The following is a 19,466-nucleotide window of genomic DNA, read 5'->3' as shown; positions in this document are numbered from 1 at the left end:
GATGGTATTTATTATTTAAAGAGAGGCTAATGACACATAAATATACGAAAGAACTCAACATACAGACAGAACAGTCAGGATTAATTGAAATGCAAACATTTACATTATCTGCTAGCATTGGGCATTGATTTTACTGGACATTTCTAACTTTTATTTTTAGAATAAAATATTGCTAGAATTTGACCACAGAGTTCATTTGAGAGTAACACAGATAAAAGCATAGAATGAGTGGATTCAATTACCCCTCAAATAACTAGGTTACCTTACTTAAACATTACAGCATAGTATTCAATAATAAAGTAAATAGATATAAAAAGGTTATTTTCAAAGAAACATCTTGATACAATTTGGCAGTCCAACAAAATTCTAAACTGCTTTTAATAACTACTTCATTTTGGCTTTCACTAAGATGTGAGAAATACATACTGATGGAATAAATGAAAAGCAATAAGGAAAGTTAACGTACTGAGGTATGTGAAGAAGCCATTTTGGTTTAAAACTGATTCAGCCTGACCTTGTTTTCCTGGAATGGCCTGACATGGCCTGTTGAGCATGCGTTGTACATCTGCTTTAAAACATTTAGCGTCCCAAAGCAAAGAATGCTGCTTTTAAAGACAGGGAGCAATACCTCCTTCTCATATCAGTATTTCTTTAAAGATCAGCATTCTCTCCCAGAAGTTAGAGTCAGATTGACCTGCTGTATGCAGGAAAACATCTTGTGACTGTAGAAAAAAGAGAAAAAACGTACTCCTATCATATGTGATGTATGTTCCTTGTTCCAATGTTATACAATCATGCTGTACACTCGCTTCTCCAGAGAGCTTCCTTCCCTGGTGGAGGCTGCTCTCCCGGGCTATAGTCCTCAGAAGGGGCTCATATATTAAACTCACCTCTGTGTTGATCTATAGAATGATTATTGGTTATTTGCATTGACAGCACTGACACATAGTTGAGAACTTATGGGACCAGAGGTGCCTTGAGAGAAGGTTTTTAAAAAAATTTTAACATTGATACACGTTCACTCTAACATTATCAAACACCACAGAAGTATTTATTTCTCACAGCTTACTCCTCTTTCTAAAAGTAGCTTCTGTTGACTGCTCAGAGTGCATCTTTCTAGGTCATTTTCTCATGAAATTACATACATATATCAAAACACACATGCACATATACACACATACACATATATGAATTCATGCATGTCTAGGCGTTTTCCCTACAGAATAAGAAAGAATTATAAAAATGTGACTTGCTTCCTTCATTTACCCATATTTGATGAGCAATTTTTGTTTTAGCCCGTTATAGATAATACTTATTTTTTAATAACTGCATAATATAGTTATCATAGTTCAATAACTCCAAAATTAATAAATATTAGATTATTTGGGATTTTTTTGAAATAAATTTCAATAAAAAATCCTTATACACATTTCTTTGTGCAGTTATATACATTAAGTATTTCTCTAGAATAGATTCTTAGGATTGGTATTCACATTTTACATGTTGAGCAGATATTATCAAATTTTTTATCATCCAAATCTGTTCCAATTTATGCTTCAAACAACAGCGTGTGTTTACTTTTACTCACATAATCACCAACAACACATACTATCAACCTTTTTCCCTCCCCACAATCTGTTGGGAAATAATTGTTCTTTCATTTTAAAGTAGGTTTTCCTGATTGAGGATGAAGATATTGTCACATTTATTGGTGACTTGCATTTATTCTGTGAATAGTCTATCTGTATCTAAATATTTTTGTCCATTTTCTCATGGACCTGTATATTGGTCGTTGTTAGTGCTGAATTGATTCCAACTCCTAGCAACCCCGTGTACAGCAGAGCGGAACCCTGCCTGGTCTTTGTGCGCCATCCTCTCACCTTCCAGCACTGTATCAGACAATGCTCCATTGCTATTCATAAGGTTTTCATGGCCACTTCTTTCAGAAGTGGGTGGTCTGGTCCTTTGTAGTCTGTCTTAGTCTGGAAGCTACACTGAAACCTGCACTCCATGGATGACCTTGTTAGTATTTGAAATAGTAGTGGCGTAAGCTTTCAGTATCACAGCAACACGCAGCTGCCACAGTGTCACAACCAACAGATGAGTGGTGCGGTTCCCTGACTGGGAAATAAACTTGGGCTGTCTCAGTGAGAGCACCGAATCTTAACCACTAGACCACCAGGGCTGGCTACAGGTTTGTATATTTCCCCTCCTTTTATAGATGTATATCAGCTGTATCACTATCCCATTTCTTAGGATGATTTCTCAGCCTGGTGGGGGACAGTATAATAGTGGTTACATACATGGTCTTTGGCCTTTGGAAGACCTAAATAAGTCCTGCCGTGCCTCTCAATAGCTGTGAGACCATTGAGGGGTATGTAACTTCTGTGCCTTAGCTTTTTTATGTGTAAACTGAATATAATAGAAAAATTTAGGTCTAGCAATTGTTGTAAAGATTAGATTGATATTAATGGATGGGTCCTCACAGAACAGTGCTTGAAACAGAATAATTGCTCAATAAATGCAAGCCATTGATATTATTATAACACCTATGCATAGAGATATGGGATCCTTTGTGAGTGAGTGGGTATTCTTAATCCTTTCCAAACAGGATAACAAGACCCTTTTTTCTTAAGGACTGCAGTTCATGGGGAACTCTTATATCTTATTCTCCATACATCTCACACCATTCATAGTTCTTAGATCATTAACACATGCAAATCGTTCATTAATTTGGTCTTTACTTTTGAATTCCTACTATGTGCAAGGCTCAGGAATTAATTATATTCAGTTATTCTCAAAATAATCCATTCTATTTTGTCTCCTATGTAAAAGCAAAAATCTAAATGCAAGAAAGCTAGTAGAGAGGCATAGAATTAGAGTCTAACATTTCATTTTACTGGCAGAGAACCAAAGCCTAGAGGACTTAAATGACTTTTCTAAGGCCACATAGTGATCTGGTAGAATTGGTAGAAGTGGAAAAGGAACCCAGACATCCTGGCTCTGAGCCAGCCCTCCGAGGACTAAACCAGACCATGCCCAACAATGTACCATTTCTCTTGGCCCCACAGGGTTACACAAATTCAAAAGAAACAAACAGCAGAGAACAAAAATCAAAAAACAAAACAAAAAACCAGATCAAACTAAGCCAGTGCTCTAGTCAAAGTTCATCAAGAAGGCAAAGAAAACGGAGCCTTCCCTATGGTCCGGAAAAAAAATCACAGCCATGACATCCTGTGAGACTACTTTCTAACTCTTCGTTCATTTTCCTCCCTCTTCCTCCTGCTTCTCTATATCACTACTATTCAAAGTGTGGTCTGTGGATTGGCAGCATCAGCAAGATATGAGAGATTGTTACAAATGCACATCTCTGCCCATCTCATTCAGACCTGCTGAATCAGAACCCGTAATTTTGCAAGATTCCCAGGTGAAGTGAATGCACATGAACATCAGAGAAACATTGGTCTACACTATCTAGCAAAGACTAAACAATCGTCCTATAGGTCAGTTGTTGGCAGTGCCCGCTCCACATGCCAAAGTCGTGGTGGGATCCAATTTCAAGTGGCTTGTGAACTGACTTCCACCAACAGCATCTCATACCTATCATTTTCAGTAGTTACAGCCCCTAATATTTCGACCCTCTTGGGAGAGATCAGAGAGTTAACACCGCCTATGTGGTTATTCTGCTAACCCAAGCACCATCCTGGCAAACCATAATCATAGGGCTTAGCATGATCTTTTTGAAAGGCTCGTAACCTGTGTTCTACATGATAGAAATGAATATACATAGCTCTCTCTCCTTTTTTTTATATTATGCACTAAATGCCTTCTCCTAATATGTTTGCAATTCCTCTGTGATCACCGGCAAAAGGAATGTAGTTAATTATTAATATTTACCCCATAAGAAACTTTTGCAAGACCTGAATACATCTGGAACTAAAGATGACTAATGGACAATGAGATGTTTAACTTTGAAAGAATAATGGCCGCTCTACTTAAGTTACATACTTTATGGAGTTACTCACATTTTACTGGATAGAAGTTTGGGCTGAATGGTCATTCATTTATTTATTTAGTCCCATTTATTGAGTGACTACTATGAAACAGGCCTGGTTTAGCCATTGAAAATGTAAATATCAGAAGGTTCTTTTCAAAAGAATGGTTCACAATCTAGATGCAAATGACTACCCTTGAATTCAGATTTCACCGCTTGATATTTTTGTGACATTGAGTATGTTAATTAATTCTCTAAACCTCAATTTCCTTTTATAAATGACAATACTATTGGTACTTACTTCATAGCTTTGATGTGAGGATGACATCTAAAGAATTTAACGTAGTGCCTGGTACACAGCCCGTATTAAATGAATTTTAGCTACAATTATTTTCTACCATACTATGTTCTGCAAATAAAAGGATTTTCAAAATGTAGAAATCAGAAGATAGTTTAACACTGAAAAATGTGTGTAAGTCATTAACCGATAGTTAAAGGCTCATGAATTTACACAACCAGTGCTTACCATGTGCTAGGTAGTGCGCTAGTGCTGGTGAAAAAGTGATGAACAGACTGCAGTTCCCGCCCTCATGGAACTCTCCATCTTACATGCAAACCTCGATACCTCCCTGAGAAAGGTGGTAAATGCCACCTGAACGATGATAACAATTTTGAACACCAAAAATGAAATCCGAATTCCTTGGTCTTGGGAAAGGGCTCTGTGTAGATACGATACTATCAAACACCCATTCCAAGTCTACTCCATTGATGAGACACCTGTGTGGAACTGCAACATCAATCTTCTCTTCCATTGTTTTCTGTTTCACTACCAAGCTCATCGCCAGACCCCTCCTCCATCTCTGACCCTTGGAGTCATAGTTCTTTCTTGTTACCACATCCACTTTTTCACATATCAATTTAGAGGCAAGCAGCTTTCTTTAGCGAATCTAAGTCCTTTTCTGTCTAACACCTAATGCCCATCACTTGGTCTTAGTGATTTGTTTTATTTCATCCTCTTGATTTCTCTGATCTTTATCCACAGATATGCTCTGAAGAGGCCATGTTACTCAGTGGTCTTGAAGGTAGGGTCAGGAATCAGATTGCCTCAGTTCAATCCCGGACTGGATAGTTGTTAGCTGTGATACTGTGCAAGTTACTCAATCTCTTGGTGCCTCAGTTTCCTCACATGTAAAGTGGGGTTATTGATTGTCCTTTGCCTCAAAGGGCTGTTTTGAGGATTAAAGGAGATAATAAGTGTACAGCGCAGTGCCTGACCTGTAGTGAGAGAGACAGAGGGATAGAGCCAGAGCCAGAGCTAGACAGAGACAGAGAGACTGTGGTGTTGGTGTCTTGGTGTATGGGTTCTGGGCCTTAGCTGAACTAACTCACCAATCTCAATGAGAATGATCTTTATTCTCACCTTCTTCGTGTTCTGTATTCCTCTAAAAGTCCAATGATTTTTGTGACTCTGCCCATAGGATTCACTGTCCAGGACAACCATCCTCTCATGGATGATCTTCCAGGCTTCGCAGAGCACAGATGAGTTCACTGTGGCACACACGAGGCTGTGAGGAAACCCTCCTTCACTTAAACACATCCTTCCTTGGGATAACTTAGTCTTGTTTTTTATTTGACAACACTGATACTGATATACTAGATTGTTGTGGTTAAGTACAGAGGGCTCAGGAGCCAGGCTGTCTGGGTAAAAGTCTGACATTTGCTACTTTTTGGTGTGTGCATATATAAAATAGACTGATAATAGGAACTTTGTCGTGGATTTGTTGTGATGACTGAATGAGACGATCCATGTAAAGTGCTAACCGTATACAGCATATAGCACTGGATAAGTGATCAATCAAAATGTCAGCTATTATAAAAACTCATTTTGTTTTTACAGTCAGTAAGCTCTGCTGCCAATACACAGTATTTAAGAGTTGAGTTGAGCAATTATTAATTCCCAAGTGAAGGGCACACACTTATTGTTCTAAGTCTTATGTTCACTCTTACTGTGAGATTGAGAAAGGCTCTGGAAGCTAGTGGCCATAGTAGTCTCAGGGCAGTTTAGGAAGTGGATTTTATAGGCAACACCTTAAGAGGCCACCTGAAATGTGTGGGACTCATCCCCGACCATTGGATTTGTCAAGTAGAATGAATCAGTAAAAATCAATCCTCCACCAAGGCTGAATAGCCAGCTATACTGGGTTAGCCACTTACGCTATCTGGTGAAATGTCCTATTTCAGGGATAAGACATCCTAATGAGGGAAATGATGCACATCTGGACTAATCAATCTGGAATTGATGATGAAAAGACGCTGGAAAACCAAATATAGAGGTAGTCTGTGCATCTTCATAATTTACAGCCCCACACTCAAGATTTTCTGGAAAATCCATAAACAACCCAAACTATTTTCTTTGATACCAATTATCAGCCTATTCAAGGGGATAATGCCCAGTTTTGCCCTTTTGCTAGCTACTAGCTAACCAATTTACCCCACAGTTGTAATCGAAGTGCACTGTTCCCACACTGTCTGCAGGTTTTTCCTTCTCTCCCCTCTCTTCTCCTATATACCTTGTATTAATTTTGTTCCTTTACTCGGCCTTCTCAGTAACTCCCTAATATTAGTCAATTTTCATATGAAATTTCTCAATGTCATGCAACACAACTCAATATCCCTCAGTTATTCTTTAGCAGGGTGAGTCCAATTGAGGGAGAATGGACAAGTTTGTGCTGGGTTAGGGGCATCACTTCCTTTCACTGCAGCATTTTTTTCTTCCAACATATTGTGGCATATACAGTTAGTGAGTTTATATAGTTAAATAAGGGAGACAGATAGACTGTATTCAACTTTTGGAAGCCAGAAAATGAGTTAAAATAATTTTTAATTGCACAGATATTTAATTCAATGATAAATAAAAGAAAAAATCATGTCTGATAAAATCATATCCAATAGAAAAATCAATGAATGCAATATATCTAAAACTTTTCCTTCAAAGGAAGAGGGAAGACTTACTCTTGTGTCATTAAGGCACACATACGAAGAGAGTAGTGAACTTTTCTAGATTTAGGCAGTAATCGAGCACTTAGGCTAGAGATTCAAATGTCATTCCAATTGGGAATGACTTTCCTTGCACACTGCTCTCCTCAGAGCACCCTTGACCTCTGAGTTCCTCAGGCTGTAGATCAGTGGGTTCAGCATAGGGTTGAAAAGACTGTAAAACAGAAAAAGGATCTTCTGCTGCTCCTCAGGATGGCGGGATTTGGGGGCCATGTACATGACGATGGCGCTGCCAAAGAAGAGCCCGACCACACAGAGGTGGGAGGAGCTGGTGGAGAAGGCCTTTCTGCAGCCCTCCCCTGACTGGATCCTGAGGATGGCAAACAGGATGCGCATGTAGGACACCAGCACCAAGCAGAGGGGCTCCACTAAAACAAACACAGAAGCAACAAAGATGACAACTTTGTTGAGTCTCGTGTCAGCACAGGCCAGCTTGAGGACAGACAGGATTTCACAGAAGAAGTGGTTGATTTCATGAGGCCCACAGAAGGGCAGCCGCAGGATGAGGCTCACATGGACCAGGGCCAGGAGAACGCCACACGTCCAGGAAGTCACCACTAGGGTAATGCAAACTCTCCAGCTCATGATGACAGAATATCGAAGAGGATGGCAGATGGCCACGTACCGATCATAGGACATCACCACCAGGAGAAGACATTCAGTGTGAGCAAAACTTAAAAAGAGAAAGGTCTGTGTCATGCAGCCAGCAAAGGAGATGGGCCTGGCTGGATTCAGGAGGTTCACCAGCATCTGGGGCACCGTGTTGCAGGCATAGGCTATGTCGACGATGGCCAGGTGTGAGAGGAAGAAGTACATGGGGGTGTGCAGTCTGGAGTCCAGTCAGATGAGCCCCAGGATGACCCCGTTACCCAGCAGGGTGAAGGCATAGAACAGGGAGAAGAGCCCAAAGAGAAGCATCTGAATCCTTGGACCAAGACGAAATCCCAGTAGGATGAACTCCATAACCATTGTCTGATTTTCCTTCATTTCACTATTAAAGAGAGAACCAGATAGCTATATGACATCTATTTTATTTATTGTTTCATAAATTTTTGGTGTGTGGAAAATTAATAGTATACATCTTTAAGAACTCATAGAATTATAAATAAGGGAAGGAAACAAGGGAGTAGAGAAAAAAGGAAGGAAGGAAGCCTTACCTGTTTAAACAAATTTAAATTGTCTCTGTCCATTAAGCTAAATTCTTTACCTGCTATCCAATTTTACAGAAGGAAAATATGTCACCAGTGATTACCTACCTAGATTACTACCTAGAGCCATTGACCCTGTGATGAAATTAAGAAATATCAAACCAAATGACAAAGAAAATAACCATGAAATATGGATTGTCTCAGCACTACAAATGTCCAAATCTGTAAGAGAATTGCTGGATAGTAGAAATAATCAATAACAGAAGAGCTTTAAAAATGAGAATGGTGGGGCCTGCCTGGTGGCACAGGGGTTAAGTTCACACGTTCCGCTTCTCAGAGGCCCGGGGTTCTCAGGTTGGATCCCAGGTGCAGACATGGCAGTGCTTGGCAAAAAACCATGCTGTGGCAGGCGTCCCATGTATAAAGTAAAGGAAGACAGGCACAGATGTTAGCTCGGAGCCAGGCTTCCTCAGCAAAAAGAGGAGGATTGGCAGCAGATGTTAGCTCAGGGCTAATCTTCCTCAAAAAATGAAAAAAAACTTCGGTGCTTAACAAACTTTCTAAATTTATTTTTTAAACACATAAGGCATAGGAAAATATTTGGCTGTGAAAGACACACTCAAATCCACCCACTTATAAAATAGTAATTTCCCTTCTCAATTTTCATTTCTTTCCCTCAATGTGAAAACATAAATGAAAAAAGAAATACAGTACAAACTAGATTTTTTCATAGCCAGATTGAAAGACAGATGAAAAACAAGGCCAGAGTACATCAATATTCTTTAAGCACAGTAGCCCTATTTGTTGCAAATTTGTTTTCTTTTAAAGCAGTGGGGAAGTTGAGTGATAAATTAATAAACATAAACAAATGAACAGACGTCTAAATGTTGATGTCCTTATATTAGATCTGGTTTCTTTTAAAATATATTTTACTATAATTATGCCAAGTCCAGCCCATTCCTTGCAAAGGAAGTAAAATACAGTAATTCAGAAGAATTTCACCCTTGGTAATCTGTATTAAAACAGGATTTTATAAATTTGGTAAAAATAACTGAAGGATTTACAAAGTGTTTTAAACAATTAAATTTTGGGTATACTTTTATTTTTTCTTATTTTATTTGATACGTACGTGACATATCTAATATTAGTTAAATACAATCAAATGGATTGCAAACAGATTAAATTTCTCACAGGCTTGTAGGGGTGAAGGAGGTGGCTCAAGATTGAAATACATCCCATTCCAAATGTAGCTTTTAGGAAGAGTGATGTCCATTAATTTATAAATGTACAATTTCAGAATTTTGAAAATGGCAATCAGTGAACTCTAAAGTTCTAAAGTAAATATCTAAGAAGGAAATCATTTCCTATATAAAGAAAACATCAAAACTTGATGGAACTTATATTTTAAAAAGAAAATCTCGAAGTGATGAGCTGAAAAGTTCTTTTCTGAAGTGGTGGGCATGGGTAAAGCAGAATTCCTAAGGTAATCATCTAGTGTTAATCCATAGCTCAGCTGAACTGTAGGACTGTTTACTTGCAAGTAACGAGGAAGAACTGAAAACTAATTCATTTTATTGTTTACATAGGTATAAGCCAAGACTTGGCAAAGTTGTCTTATGGGGTAAGGGTTGATAAGTGATTTTTCTAGATATTAAAACTAATGTGGACCATAAAGAAGAACTGACTGTCAGTTCCAACTAATTACAGTCTGTTCGAGAATCTCCTGAAGATTGATAATAATGCATCATACTATTATGTGCTTCCTGTGTATGGGGACTTAGAAGCACATAATGAAGCGGATTGATTGTTCTGAGTTCTGCGAAGATGTTACTGGAAAAAACATGCTTCAGGAGAAAGCTCAGGGATAAACAGATAAATACAAAGGTGTACATTAAACATAAACATCCTCTAAAAAGAAAATGTAAAGTCTTAGTGACTATCTTGTCCTTCTCCCACCTTGCTGCACCACCACCTAACACCTTGGTCCCTTTTCTGTATTCTTTCCATCCCCGCCACAAAAACTTATCCGCCAACCTACAGAAAATCTAATATTTACACATATTTATTGAGTACATTCTAGCTGCCTGCTACCGTCTTTAGTGCTATGCTTAACTAAAGATAAATATAAGACAGATTTAGTATCCATTTGGCTTCATCTTCCACTGCAATATGTTCTCATAGATTTAATATGAATTGCGACTTTGCTTACAATAATCAAATGCATAATTCATATAACCAACATATTAATTTTACTGAAATGTAACATCACTCCATAATAAACCCTGCTATATTTCCTTTGGCTAGGAAAATTATTTCATATGTTCCATCTAAATTCATAATACAGAAATTTCTTCTTTTCTTTGGTGTCAACTTCTTTTCTTTAGTGTAATTTTTTCTCTATGATGTGGATATTTCTCCACCAATGAAACAAAATTAACCAAATCCTAAACACCTTTATATAATTTGTCTATAAACTTGCATTTGATTTTTCCCTGAAAGCACTCATATAGAATATGAATGATGAGTATATATGTTTAACATTAATAGAAAGTATTTATTTTTCTTTCCAATACTTAAATAAAGAGTGGCAGTAACAGAGACATAGTTCATAAAAACTGTATAGTGGAACACATCTAAGAAGAACTGATGGTGAAATAAAATAAGGCAATCTCGTAGCTCCCACATTTGGACTCAAGGACCTTAGAAAGAAAAAGCACCTGAAGATTGGTCACTGTCCTACTTTCTAGAAGCTTTTGTGGGAGCTGCAGAACTCTCACTTCTGTTCCTGATGGGAAATGTGGCAGAATCCTCAGAAAAGGAAGTTTTATTCTCTGATGGGCTCAACCTAGTTGGCAGCTCTGGAGGGCTCCTGGAGGGAGTGGGCCATGAGATGTAGTGCATGCCCACCTCCACTGGGAAGGAGAGACAAAGCAATTCTCTTTCTCTATTCCTGTTCTCATCCCCAGCAGGATGCACAATTAGGAAACACAGACGCCACGGAGCACACCTCTGAGACAACGTGACTCATTACAGTCCCGGAATACTGGGCATTATTTGGATTTCATGAATCCCAGCTCTGCCCTAGTTCCCAAATCTCCAGATGGTTGAGGTGAACCTGTGAGGAAGCAGAACCAGTGTGACGGTGAATAAGCTCCTGGCATTAACCTCTGTGGCTCAGCTTCTCCCCACTGTAATCCGGACCCCTTGCGCTGCAGCAGGAGTGGGAAGAAAGGCCCCTGAAAAATCAGCTGATGCCAAGTAACGACTCGAGGTGTGGAGATGCTGTAGAGAGTGGGTTACGGAGGCATGGAGAGGATTAGCGGGTCCAAGGAGAGGCCAAGGTGTCCCAATGGGGCTTATTAGGATCTGCCTGAGGGAGGGTTTTCTAGGAGGTCGACTGTTGGAAGTATTCTTGAATCTCCATTCTGAGTCCAGCCCCTCAGGAGAAGGGAGGAAAGGACTCTCTCCAAGGAGGCAGCTTCCCCTAGAAGCTTGCTGCCTGTTCTGGGATTGGGAGAAGATTTGCTACCTAAGATATTGTCCTATTTATTTGTATTTGTCTGTGTTCTTATACTGGACATGAGATGGTCAAAATGTTATTTTGGAAATCTCCTATCAGTCAATCATGCAATTTACAAACTAATTAGTTCATTACAGTGTGATTCCTGCCTTCCTGGGATTATGACATAAACTTTGGGAAAATTGGGCACAGTTATCAAATTTTGAGAACATTTCTGTCTGTGCTCCTGCTCTGTATATCCACTGTGGGAAGAAGCACACATTTAGGGACACCCAAGATGGCTCCCAATCATATGAGAAGCCTGGTGCATATCGGGCAATCCATAAATATTGGGACCTTTCTTCTTTCCTTTCTTTTTATGTTCCAGGTGACCTGCAGAAAATGTGGAAATCAGAAAACTGACATATAAGAGCAAAAATTAGCAGCAAACTGAAATCCTGTGAAAACAATACTTTAGGACATAGTTTTCTATGTTCATCACCATGTGACCATCAGTTATGAAAAGTTAAAAATTTGAACTAAGACAATAAGGAATTAAATATAAATGTTTATGATACCAAATGAACTTAAATCTAGTAATATGCATAATCTCAAAATTACATGTTTTTTATTGCATATCAAGGTAACACAGCTTTTACCTTGTGGACAACTTTTAAAAGTGGTCAGAATAAAACAAACATATGCAAAATATAAATATACACGAAGGAAAATAATATACACAACACAGTCAGCTCTTACTTGCAATAAATGTGTTCACAAATATTTACATCATCTGTCAGCATTGGGCATTTTCTGTAATCACTGACTTTATTTCAACCTGCATTTACGACACATATGGTTATAGCGAGGTCCACTATAACTTGGACATAATTTCCATTTAAAAGTAGAATACGTAAAAATCAACATGTCAATAATTTAAACACCTCCCAAACTAAATTACTTTGATAATTGGTTTGCAAAATTTTAGCTTTTAAGTGATGAAATATATATCCAAGTCAAGGATGAACATTATCTTCAGAATACCATGGCAGGGATGTAATTGATGGGAAATAACAATTGTAAAATGTTATTAATGGTATTTCTGGAGTAATTATGTGTGAACAGGTCAAAAGATCAATGTTTCACTTGAAATCTTGAAAAATGGGAAAATACAGAGGCAGAATTTGTTAGAGCTTGTTGAGCAAAGCCCAAGACATAGAAACTTCAGTTGGTAGACACCTGGGTTCTCATGATGAGAATTGTGATCTATGGGGGGAATTTTTTCTACAGTTTTGAAAAAATACCCTTCGATATGACTCAATTCCATTTTCTTTGATTCTAGGCTCCTTGACCCATATTTTTGTTCTTTATTTCTCAGATTTTTAAAAAGAGAACGTGACTATCTTAGATAATGTGTATAGTACTCCTTTCCCTGGGAAGAAATATCTTCCATTATAAAGGTTGAAATTGGCATCCGAGTTAACCATGATTATCTGGTGAGTCCTGTGAGGGTCAGTCATTTCTCTCAATTATGCTTAATTCCAGGTTAACTGATAGCAACCTTGTTTCTGGACCTACCAATCTGATGACCAAGACTTAAACCCCTAAGGGTTTTCTCAAGAAAATTGTTTTCTGCCACTTTTTGACTTTCATTTTTGAAGTTTAACACTTTATGAGACTAGGTTTGCAATGCCCATTTAAAAAAAGGCACACAAACAACTTTCATCAATACATCAGTGCTTCTTAGCTTTTTATGAGGTCGTGGATCTCTCTTTACAAGACAATGCTGAGGATCTCCTTGTCATTCTCCTCTCCGGTTCACACACACTGCACGAGTACAGAGAACTTTGTTTATATTTTCAAGGATCCATTGAGCCACTGAGAACTGTCCATGTGTTCCTTAGTGCCTATAAACTCCCAATGAAGAATCCCGCACTGGATAAACATTGATGCTCAGATTATGATTTCATAGTCTGATCATCAGAATTACCATAGAAATGATGAATTAAGAGGTTAGAATGCTTTTGTCTGACTCAATTAAGCATAAACTTTATTAAGGACTAAACATTAATCCCATAATCAAGAACACTAATCTCTTTATTGAAATGATGATATTTGTTCAATAATATAAAACAATTTGATGCAATTAAGTAGTTTCTCTTAATCTCCCAAATTCCTAATTGTTCAGCAGTGTTCGACTCCACTAAGCCAGGATAGAACTTTTTTCTCCAATTTACTCTAGGGTTTAATTTACAATCAATACATTGCTATAACCGTGCCTTTACATATCTCCAAATCTTATTGCTTTTCCAGTAGCTGAGACCTGACTGTATTCCAAAATAACATTTTAAAAATTATAACTTTAAAAAGATGTTAATTTACTTTGTACCCCTTGAAAACAATATTTTCTTCCAGCAGTAGAAAAAGAACAAGTAATAAAATTTTGTCTATGTCTTTGCTACAAACGAACGTGGTCACACTGTTCATTTTTTTCCTTCATTGGGAGGAAATCTTTGCGACTGCACAGGCACTTCACTTAATCCTTTTTTTTTGAGATTATAGTAATGCACATGGCATTCTATAAAGAGTATCAGGAAATTCCTGTTTATGAAGCTCTTGTTTGAGACTTGTTCATTGCACGAATAGCCAACGAGTAATAAATCATGTACTTTTTCTTAATCTCCAAGGGATCAACTAGCCTCTTGGGCATTCTATCTTTTATTCATTTCCTTTTTATCCATCATATGCATCACAGACCTAATCCTGTGAACATTCTCTTATAGAACTTCTCCCATATCTCTATTTTCTAAACAACAATCGAGAAACTTTTTCAAAGCTTACACACTACATAGGTAGTGGGTATTGCAAGTCCTTCCAGATTTCTGTGAGAAACTTGGTTTTATCTTTAAAGCATTGAGACAGAAAAAATAGATTGATGTCATGTGGTGGGTAAACAGGAAAATGTACATAGAGTACATTTTTTTAAATCTCAGATTAGAAGATGGTGAAATTGAACGAGGTCACCCCCTGAGATGTATCTAGGAATGCTGATCCCAGATGAAGCAGAGGGTTGGATTCATTATCTCCAGATGATCCAGCATTGAAGAGTAGAGACAGTGACCCTCACTTTCTGTACCCAAAGAGATCACAGATTCTCACAGGCTAATCTAGGCTACTGTGTCTACACCTCTATCTTCCTTAGAGGTTCACCTTGCAGGAAAAAAATGATTTTGCTCTAGAAGGTGGTTACAGGAAGTACTCACAATGAGGCAATCCAGATCAAGTTCTTCTGTTCCAGGAATCTGTCAATAAATATAAAAAAATTTCATGTGATCAAGTAAGTTTGGAAAAGACTGGCTAAAACTTGAAATAGAATTCTTCTTTATTGTAGGAATTTTCAGTTTTCACTTTGCTAATGTGAATTGGGAACCCTAAAATGAGGTACCTAAAATTCAATCCTCCTCAAACTTATTTGACCACAGAATGTATTTTTAAAGCCTTCTTGAGGGGCTAGTGCTTTGAGGAGGACATTTTGGGAGATATGGGGCTGACCATAGCTTGACTGAGATATTATAAAGGGTGTTGTTCTAGATCTATGGTTTCCAAATCCTGGTCCGTCGACCAGCTGCATCACAATTTGCTGCTGATAATATTTGAAGACAGACTTCTAGAATACATCTCACATCTACTGAATCAGTGATCTACTGGTGGGGCAGCAGATAATTCTACTTTTAATTCTTGTGCTTTAATTCAGATAATTCTTGTGCTGAGTTCAGTTTAGAACCCCTTGAGATAATGTCTTCCTAGGTCACTGTCAACTCTGATGCCATAATCTTTTCATAAGACTCTCTCTCTTCTCAGCACTGTCTTTAAGGCATTCTTCACTTCTTTGTTCCTCAGACTATAGATCAGGGGATTAAGCATGGGATTGAAAAGGCTGTGAAACAAGAGGAGATATTTCCTCTGCTCCTTTGGGTTCCCATGCTGAGGCCCAACATACGTGATAATGGCTGTGCCATAGAAGAGTCCAACCACACAGAGGTGGGATGAGCAGGTGGAGAAGGCCTTTCTTTGACCTTCCCCTGACTGGATCCTAAGGATGGCACCGAGGATGCACATGTATGAGACTACAATTGATGAGAAGGGTCCCACTAGCACAGAAATTGCTCCAGCCAACACTACTATTTCATTGATGTGGGTATCTGCACGGGCAAGTTTGAGAACAGCCATGATTTCACAGAAAAAGTGATTAATTTTCTGAGGTCTACAAAAGGGTAAAGATAGAAGTAAAACTAGATGAACCAAAGACAGAAGAACTCCAATGGTCCAGGAAGTCACTGCAAGGGTGACGGAGACTCTCCAACTCATGATGGCAGAATATCGGAGGGGGTGGCATATGGCCACATACCGATCATAGGACATTACCACCAAGAGAAGACATTCGGTGACAGCAAATGTCAAAAAGAGAAAGGTCTGTGTCATGCAGCCAGCAAAGGAGATGGGCCTGGCTGGATTCAGGAGGTTCACCAGCATCTGGGGCACTGTGTTGCAGGCATAGGCTATGTCGACGATGGCCAGGTGTGAGAGGAAGAAGTACATGGGGGTGTGCAGTCTGGAGTCCAGTGAGATGAGCCCCAGGATGACCCCGTTACCCAGCAGGGTTAAGGTGTAGAACAGGGAGAAGAGCCCAAAGAGAAGCATCTGAATCCTTGGGGTGAAGGGAAACCCTAGTAGGATGAACTCCATGATAGATGTCATATTGTCTCTCATGTTCCTAAAACAGAGGAAATTGAGTTAATGTTCATGTTTTAAGAGAAGTCTTCAAAAATAGATTTATGTTAACCTGTTTGATACCTTTTTGTTGGATAGAGAATTGTTCAGAAATGCTTTCAGTGAATTTTTGTGTTTTTTGATGAATGTTTAAAGACTATATTTGGTAACCCTAAAATAAATTTTAAAAAATATTTGTGTACATGTACACATATACATACGTTTCTCTTGTTGTGGCTTTCAATGTTTTTAACAGAGGTTAAATTTTCAAAATAAATATATGGTCACATGTTAATAGAATACAGTTTTTATTTCACTCACTGAGATACCTCGTATCCTTCAAATAAATTCTGGTTTTAGGCACTATCTGTGCAGGTAATTGGCAATAGTTAGATGACTTCTGTGAGGGGGCAAGTCTCTGAATTCCTTGAGAGACTGAACTAAATCATCTTTCTTACTCTATGATCCCACAATAAAATGTAAGTACAAACATTTTTGTTTAAATTTTATTCCCATCTTTTATATAAGATCATCTTGGAGACGGCAAGGATGAGCAATAATTCTCAATTTAAATGGCCATCAAATTATAAACCTGTTTAAAAATCATCCCATTTGCATTATAACTCTCTTGTTACCATTCCAATGATAAGTGTCGGGTCCAGGATGTTGAAAATAAAATAATTCGCAGGTATTTATTGACTTCCTATTAGGTCCTAGCATTGTTCTGAGGGTGGAGCTATCAGTGATGGGAACTCTGAGCTCAAACTCATTCCTCAGACTGTGGCCTCATAACTTGCACATAATAAATAAATGAGCACTTATACACTTATCTGCCAACTCTGGATATTCTTCCAACTATATTTAGATATTAGACTTCCTCTGTATGTGACATTTCAAATCTAGGTTTTTAATAAAGAAGTGCTGGCCTTTTTTGTTTAATATTAAACATTTACCAGAAAGTCATGGCACACATGTATCTCTTACCTTAAAAATAGCTACCAGTCATAAATAACCATTAATATATTGATTAGATTCATATATTAATATATTAATAACGTATTTACTCAGATTATCCTATGATTTAAAGTATCAATTAGCAAAATTTGAGCATTAATAAAAATGTACTTTTGCATAATATTAAAGTGTAAGAGTAAAAGATAAGCAATGAAAATGATGTTAAAATATATTTGACCAGAACTCACAAAGGCAATTAGGGAACCCGTGTGTCCAGAGATGACTATGGTATAAGGACCCAAAAATCTTCATGCAGACAAGGCAAACACGTCTAGTGTAGCTGAGTTCACTGACAGCCCTGGAAGACTTTCTGCTCATAAGAGTCCTGCCAAAGAAGGTTCTTGGCTCTTCAAGTTTCCTTTGAGAAGAAAAGGCTTTATTAACTTATTATCTCCACAGGGTACCTTTCTAATTGTCATGAGGGCTTTGTGTAGGGCACGAGACAGTAGGTCTTGCGTGCACCAGCATGTTCCCTATAGAGACATGAAGAACCCAACTGCTGATTTCCTTTTGAGAGGGGAGAGGACTTTCTGTCTCTGAGGAAGCCAGAGAGATAGCAAGATCTTGCAAAGTGAAGGTAAGAGCAGGTGGTCCCTCCGTAACTGAAAGGATACACACACATGAAGTCATACCCTGGTGCCGCATGAATATTACAGCTACCCAAATACAGGAATTTGTTATAGTTTCATGAATTTTTATGCTGTTCCAGCTCCTAAGCCTTCAAGGGGCACTTGGGGGATGCAAAGATCCGTGTCTGGGTATTGTCAGTGAAATGGAACCTTGACATTCATTCCCGCAGCCATATTTCTTTTATTGTAGTCTGGTTTCCCAACTGTCCTGAAGCTGGTAGGAGAACAAACTTGCATTTGAAGGTCTTAATCATTAGATTATTTTAGATAGCAGCCATACCCTACATCCTTGAGCATAGATCTGGAAATGTGAGGGCATTCATGTTAGGGATTCATGTTAGACATGCTCCAGGGCTTGTCGCCCTGTCTGGAAGAAGAATGGATGAGGCACAAGGGCTGAAAAAAGTTTACTTTTGAAAATTTTCTTTTTTTGATAACTCTTGGACCTTTCCTCATGGGAAAGATATAGCTCCGTAAAGGCAGATGGTCAACTCGTGTCCCCTCTACCCTCATGGATGGGGCTGGATATATGTATTCCACCTATCAAAGTAGGCACGTTCTACTATTAAAGCATATACTTGGAGGATAGCATTCCAATTCTTCAGGGTGTTATCAACAATCTAGTGCCCTAAATCTGTGTGTCAGGTCACAATTTCTATCAGGTTTACAATTTCTGAGTAATACATGTATTGGGACCAGTAAATCCCTTGACCATTTGCCCCCTGTCACTTTCTTTGCTGTGAAGTGAGTCTATTGGACTGAAGTGATGTTATGAGTGAAACCATGTCAGAAATAGCCCTCCGTTAGAGGTACTAGCTAAGGTTCTGCAGATAAGAAAGAGAAATTCATACCTGTAATGCATAACATCTGCAATCACAATGAATTATTGCCCTATATAGGGTGGAAGAAATCAACAGGCCATCAACTGTGTTGGTCTCCTTAGTAGGAAGGCACCATATTGAGGGCCCAGCATTGATCTCTGCTACTCACAGGACAGATGTTCAGCTGAGTAGAGCAGACTTGGCAAGGGGTAGCCTATGCTGTTGGATTCATGCAAAGCCTCCATCTCTTTTGCCATGGCTACTGCATTGGTGTACTCACTGTGCAATCACTAGGGTGGCTGAGAGCAAAGCCTGGCTGACGTTTATGACTGAGTCATCCTGTGCCTGGTTGTTTAATACCTCTTCGGGAATGATTTATTTTTAAAGTAACAAATGCACTTTTAATTGATCTACAGATAAAAACTACTCAGTGAAGGTCAGTAAGTACATCAGCCCCTAATCTCCTAGAGCCATAGCCTGGAAAGATTTGAGGAATGGCGTTAACTGATTATTTTCATTACTTCACTTCATCCA

General features: G+C 38.5%; 2 protein-coding genes across 2 annotated transcripts; both read right to left on the bottom strand.

Moving 5' to 3' along the window:
- Positions 1-6,871: 6,871 nt before the first annotated feature.
- LOC103552547 (olfactory receptor 2A1/2A42-like) lies at positions 6,872-15,000 on the bottom strand. The gene is made up of 2 exons (XM_008522619.2): positions 14,962-15,000; positions 6,872-8,042 (listed from the first exon to the last, which is right to left on the bottom strand). The coding sequence occupies exon 2, from the start codon at positions 7,865-7,867 to the stop codon at positions 7,097-7,099; it is 771 nt and encodes a 256-aa protein (XP_008520841.2). The 5' UTR covers positions 7,868-8,042; positions 14,962-15,000; the 3' UTR covers positions 6,872-7,096.
- A 535-nt stretch (positions 15,001-15,535) lies between these two features.
- OR2A7 (olfactory receptor family 2 subfamily A member 7) lies at positions 15,536-16,468 on the bottom strand. The gene has a single exon (XM_008522620.2). The coding sequence runs from the start codon at positions 16,466-16,468 to the stop codon at positions 15,536-15,538; it is 933 nt and encodes a 310-aa protein (XP_008520842.1).
- Between the last annotated feature and the right edge of the window lie 2,998 nt (positions 16,469-19,466).

The sequence above is a fragment of the Equus przewalskii genome, chromosome 4 (assembly GCF_037783145.1).
Source record: "Equus przewalskii isolate Varuska chromosome 4, EquPr2, whole genome shotgun sequence".
NCBI lineage: Eukaryota > Metazoa > Chordata > Mammalia > Perissodactyla > Equidae > Equus > Equus przewalskii.
The sequence above is the reverse complement of the archived record's forward strand: the minus strand, read 5'-3'. Positions and strand labels throughout refer to the sequence as shown.

Excerpts from the sequence above, each read along its gene's own strand:
- LOC103552547 (XM_008522619.2), bottom strand. The coding sequence starts at position 7,867 with ATGTACTTCTTCCTCTCACACCTGGCCATCGTCGACATAGCCTATGCC.
- OR2A7 (XM_008522620.2), bottom strand. The coding sequence starts at position 16,468 with ATGAGAGACAATATGACATCTATCATGGAGTTCATCCTACTAGGGTTT.